Source organism: Theropithecus gelada, chromosome 6, assembly GCF_003255815.1.
Source record: "Theropithecus gelada isolate Dixy chromosome 6, Tgel_1.0, whole genome shotgun sequence".
NCBI classification, from domain to species: domain Eukaryota; kingdom Metazoa; phylum Chordata; class Mammalia; order Primates; family Cercopithecidae; genus Theropithecus; species Theropithecus gelada.
In genome coordinates this window covers 174884870-174890869 of record NC_037673.1, presented here as the reverse complement: position 1 = coordinate 174890869, position 6000 = coordinate 174884870, and the positions used below count along the sequence as shown (strand labels likewise).

Genomic DNA, 6000 nt, shown 5'->3' with positions numbered 1-6000 from the left:
ATTTTTTTTTTTTTTTGAGGCGGAGTCTCCCTCTGTCGCCCAGGCTGGAGTGCAGTGGCCGGATCTCAGCTCACTGCAAGCTCCGCCTCCCAGGTTTACGCCATTCTCCTGCCTCAGCCTCCCGAGTAGCTGGGGCTACAGTCGCCCGCCACCTCGCCCGGCTAGATTTTTGTATTTTTTAGTAGAGACGGGGTTTCACCGTGTTAGCCAGGATGGTCTTGATCTCCTGACCTTGTGATCCGCCCATCTCGGCCTCCCAAAGTGCTGGGATTACAGGCTTGAGCCACCGCGCCCGGCCTTTTCTTTCTTCTTAAACATCTACTTTAAAATATCTTTGAACAGAGTAGCAATTGCTGAATACAAATGTGTAGAGATTTGTTTTCTTGCATTAATGTATTGCTGCCCCTGCCAAAAGAGATATTTGTATTTTAGTATTGCTCTTCTGTAGACAATGGCTCAGTGCAAGGAAATACAGCTAACACTGGGTCCCACGGGGGACGTTTTAAAACAGAGTTCCCTCATTGTTTACATTATGACACATAGACCATTCATCCATTTGCCCATAAGAGTGACCCCATTCTAAAGAGAATCTTCCCCCTAGCTCTCCTATGAGTGTTGATAGAGGGAAGGGGTGGGGGGAACCAGACTCAATATTCATTTTAAAGGCATCGATTAAAGATCTTCCTGCAAATGCTTGGCATATCGCATCAATGTCAACTGCACCGTTGAACACAATGCATGACTGGTACACTATTTAGCCACGGTCACATTTTAAAGTGTGTGGCTTCTCTATTTAACTGTCTGTGGCATGCAGTAATGTTAGGTTTTGGAGAGGGGACAAAGGGACATGCCACTATTATACTTTCGTTATTTCTGTTTGTTTGAATATGCCCTGATGAACAAACGTATATTTGTACTGTGCCAATATCTTTGCAGGGTAGAAAATGGCATTTCACCAGCTGGACAGTATCATCCTACTTTAGAATTGAGGAAATACAATGTTTAACTTGGGTGAAGTAATGCCAGGGAAGGTGTTTGGAGGAAGGAAATCTGCTGACTGGTGAAACTGGCAATGCCTGGTATTGTCAGATTGAAAGTGGGACCAGAGGACTGACTGTGAAGAACCAGGGAATGTGCCTGGATCACTGATCAGAACAGGGAAGTGGTGTAGTGAAAATCTAAATAAATAAGTCTAACTCTCATGTTGAAACATAATCCCTAGTGTGGAAGGTGGGGCCTGGTGGGAGGTGACTGGGTCATGGGGGCATATCCCTTGTGGCTTGGTGCTGTCCTCATGATAGTGAGTTCTCTCAAGATCTGGTTGTTTAAAAGTGTGTGGCACCTCCTACCCTCTCTCTTGCCCCTGCTCTGGCCATGCAACGTGCCTGTTCCCTCTTCACCTTCTGCCATAAGTAAAAGCTCACTGAGGCTCTCAAGAAGCTGAACAGATGCCAGTACCATGCTTGTAGAGCCTGTAGAACCATGACCCAATTAAACTTCTTTTCTTATACATTACCCAGCTCAGGTATTTCTTTACATCAATGCGGAGAATGGCCTAACACAAGTAGAAACTAGAGTGCCTTCAGGAAACAATTTTTATTTAAGTATTCTTTTTGAATGCCAGGCAATTTGCTTATGGCATCTCATGGGTTAGAGCAGCCACAGCAAAGCAGCGTCAGAGGTCCAGGCAAGGTGTCAGGAGGTAGATGGCAGGAACAGGTCAGCTCCCACCTCATACAAAAAGCTATAGGTATGTTTATCGTAGGTGTCTGAGTCTTCCTGGGATCAGCAAGTGGAAACTGCGAGGGGAGCAAGCAGTTAAATATGGCTTCCCTGGAGGGTTCAGGTACAGAACTCAAGGTCAAGCTTACTATCATTCCTAGCACATCCAGCAAGTTCCAAGAAGGATTCAAGATAAATGACGCCAAGAGTATGGCAGCACGAGGAAGGCGGCAGCATTTTAGCTGTTGGTTCAGCGCGGGCAGCATGATGGGTGCTTGGTGGGAAGTGGTGGGAGGTGAGACTAAAAGATGGGAGGCACCAAATGGAGGATTTTTACCTACTGAGGAATTTGGAGGTGTTCTGTGGGTGGTGGGAGAACTGTTGGGTTAAAGTGGGAGTGTGACAAGATCCGTCTCTCTGTGTAAATAGACCCCTCTGGCAGGAATGTGGAAAATTAGAAAGCTGGAGAGGATTAATTTGGAAGACAAGGAGGCCCATTGAAAGGCTATGGTAGGCCGGGCGCAGTGGCTCACGCCTGTAATCCCAGCACTTTGGGAGGCGGAGGTGGGCGGATCATGAGGACAGGACATCGAGACCATCCTGGCTAACACATGGTGAAACCCCGTCTCTACTAAAAATACAAAAAGTTAGCTGGGCGTGGTGGCAGGCACCTGTAGTCCCAGCTACTTGGAAGCCTGAGGCAGGAGAATGGCATGAACCTGGGAGGCGGAGCTTGCAGTGAGCCGAGATCACGCCACTGCACTCCAGCCTGGGCCAGAGGGAGACTCCATCTCAAAAAAAAAAAAAAAGGCTATGGCAATAAAGACAAAAGGACAATATACACAGTGCAGTGTTACTTGCAGGCCAAAACACTGAAACAAGCTAAATAGCAACCAATAGAAATGAAGCCATGATGTCATGAAAAAGAATCAAGTAGCTCTATGTACTACTGTTATTAAGTGTTCTCCAGGATATGCTAAGTGAAAACAGGTGCAGAACAGAGTGTATACGATTTCAAATGTTGAATGGAATAATGAAAAAATAAAAATACACGTTTGCATATGCATACAAACTAGCATGAGGGTTAGCTACAGCCAGGGGGCAGGAACCTGGAATAGGAAAGGGGCTTATACTGTAGCCTTTTGTATTATTTGAATTTTTTTTCCATGTGCAAGAATTACAACTTTAAAAAAATATACTTAAAAGTCTTAACAAAGAGCTTATGAGAGAGCAGTTTTGGATCTCAGTAATTTCAAGATACGGTTTCTCTGAAGTCGAATCTCTTAATTGCAGCTACGAACGTTCCCCATTTAGTGTACAGCAGCTTGAACCATTGTCTTGTTGGTTGTAGCACTGTGCTGTGTCCCCAGATATTTTCTGGCAGAGGTGGGTGATGATTCTGAAACAGGAAATTAGAGGAGCAAATTGGGGCAATGGAGCATTCTTGGAAGCCTTCCCTCCTTCGCTGAGAATCTCTCCCATGACATAGAATTATACCATTTCTCTCCCTTAGCCACGCAAGCCAGTTGTATGGAGATGAGACTAGTATTGTAATAATTTTCACGTGGCACCGTGTTCTGGATGCCAATATCTGATGAATAATACACATTTTATTTAAAAACAGTTGCTATGACAGCTGCAGTGAACATTAGGGTCTCATGCTGACATGGGAAAAAGAGTGTTCTCTCACCACCTCCCAGCAGACCCCTTCAAGCCATGATTAGTTCTTTAGTGCTTTTCAAATGTTTATCTTCTGGATACAATGTGTAAATATAAAACCAAGCTGAGATCTCCCTCTCAGTGGGTGGTTCATGAGACTGCTTTTCTTTTTTTTTTTTTTTGTAGTTTTTTTAGTAGAGACGGGGTTTCACCGTGTTAGCCCAAGATACTTCCGTTTTCTCATGTTGCTTTAAGGCTTTGAAAACAAATCCTAGAACTCTGGTCTCCCTGAAGCACCCAGAGTTGTTTTTTTCTTTCTCCTTCTGAATCCAGGGAAACAACCCTTTTTTTCTTAATATGGTTTTAGTCACACATCATTAAGCTGATTTACTATATTATGGACCACTGTAGTCTTAGCAATCATGACTTTCTCTCATCCAGAGAATGAAACAAGTATTCAGAGCCTACTGTAATAATGGGATTTTGCCCATTTCTGAAAGTACATACCACTGGGGTTTTGCTAAAATCCCTGATTTTATTAAAGTTCACAAGGGGAGGGTATGGATGGATGGAAATTAAGTAAATTATAAATGCCACAAATGAAATGCTAAACTGCAAAGTAGGAGTGTGTGGCCCTTAGGGCTTGATTGGTGTCTTAGTCTGTTTTTTGTTGCTTTCAACAGAATACCTGAAATTGGGTGATTTTTAAAGATAGTTATGCAGATTTAATCCAAACTCCAGGGCTGCATCTGATAAGGGCCTTCGTGCTGGTAGAGTCTCAGGATGGTCTCAAGGTGGCACAGGGAATCACGTGGTGAGAGGGTTGAACATGCTGGCTCAGGTCTTTCTTCCTCTTCTTGTAAAGCCACCAGTATCACTCCCATTATAACCCATTATTAATACATCAAGCCATGAATGAATTGATACAATCCATTCACCTCTTAAAGACCGCACCTTTTAAATACTTGACACATTGGAGATTCAGTTTCAACATGAATTTTGGAGGGACATTTAAACCATAGCGATCGGATAATGTAAAACATTTCTGAGGAGCAGTGTTTTTACCTGGGTTTCATCTTGCCTTATTTTACTTTGGAAAAAGCACATCATTGGATTGTTTTGCTGTGTTTTTTGGAACTCCCTGATTCCACATTTGCTCTCTTAAAACACACGCACGCGCACACACACACGGTATTTGTTTCCCTCTGTAAATGCTAGACTTTTAAATATTTATGATTCTCTCTGACACAACAAAGAGAAAAAGATCAAAAGTGATTCTCCACAATCGTTTGGCACTCAGAGGCAGGATGACGCACAGTGACGAGCCAGGAACACGTGGCAGTTTGGAGATTAGTAAACAAGAGGCCGTTATTGCCTAGGGTGAACAACCACCTGGAAGTTGAGACAGTGGCTTGTCCTAATCAGAAAAACAAATGACCAGCTGCAAGGTTAAAAGCTCATCATTCAAGCAGTGTCCTTCATATATTTGAAAGCCTCTGGAAAAACCGGCATTGACATTAACTACAAACTCATTTGCCAGACTTGGCACTGTCTCTCCACTTGACACCTCCCTAATCACTCATCCTGTGGGCCCAGAGCATGCAGGCTATGCTCGTAAAAAGACAAAGGGAAAACTGAAAAGCAGCAGGATTTTACTGAATGGATGCTTGCCCAGTGGCTGGAGACGCACACTGGAGGGACTAGAACTTTCAGATAGTCTTTAGGTGCCTTTTTCTTGCTTTTTCAGACCAAGCTATTCTGACTATCCTTGGGCTGGCTTCCTTTGATTTTTTTCTTTGTTAAAGAACCAGGTAAGAGGAGTTTTTAAACATTCAAAATGAAAATGCAACATGAATACTTCTGTGAATCAACTCCAAGTTTACTTTAAAAGACTTCGTTAGAAATGGCAATATGTGCGATATGCAATATTTTCCAGAGATATCTGCTTCTGAAATGTCCCTTATGAGGGTGACTTAGCCACAAATTGGAAACATATTGGAGAAAACCTTCGTTTGTACTGAATAAAAATACCCTGCTGATAAAATAGGGAACATTCTTCCCTAACGAGGGGAGCGTGTTCAAACAATGGTGTTAACAGTGGGCCTTGAGACTCTCCCCTGTTTAGGTTTCAACGTCCAAACTAGAAGGTGGGAACTTTACAAGTACCATTCTCCTTAGCATTGAGGACAGCGTTTTGCACCAAGCTTTGTCCAGCAATTCCAAAAGACAATCAGCTGTAATGATCACCTGTGTTTCAGATGTCTTTGAGACGTGCATTATATGCCATTTCCAAACCCATGAACTCACGTTGGGGTTGTATTTTAGCAAATGTCAAATGGAATTGGTAAATGATATGGACAGTTTATGTGTGAAAAATTGTAAGAGAAAACTCACTACGAGAACTTACTCCATCAAAAGCCTCCATAGATCACAGAATGAGGCATTCAGCATATAGTAAGGACCCAGTGACCTGAAAGTAAAGGACAACACTCAGCGACTTGGAATATTATCATCACCGTCAGACTGAATAAATTGAATATGTGGCCAATGAATGCCCACTTGATACTTTAGAATCAGATTTTTCCAGCAGAACAATATTGACTCCTTCCAAAATGGTCA

General features: G+C 43.0%; 1 protein-coding gene across 1 annotated transcript in view; it reads left to right on the top strand.

The window, feature by feature from the left end:
- The first annotated feature begins 1824 nt into the window (after positions 1-1824).
- LOC112627114 (nascent polypeptide-associated complex subunit alpha, muscle-specific form-like) overlaps positions 1825-6000 on the top strand; it is a 40667-nt gene continuing 36491 nt past the window's right edge. Inside the window, exon 1 of the mRNA XM_025389431.1 lies at positions 1825-1930. Within this exon, the coding sequence (XP_025245216.1) occupies positions 1825-1930 (106 nt within the window). The remainder of the gene's footprint in view (positions 1931-6000) is intronic.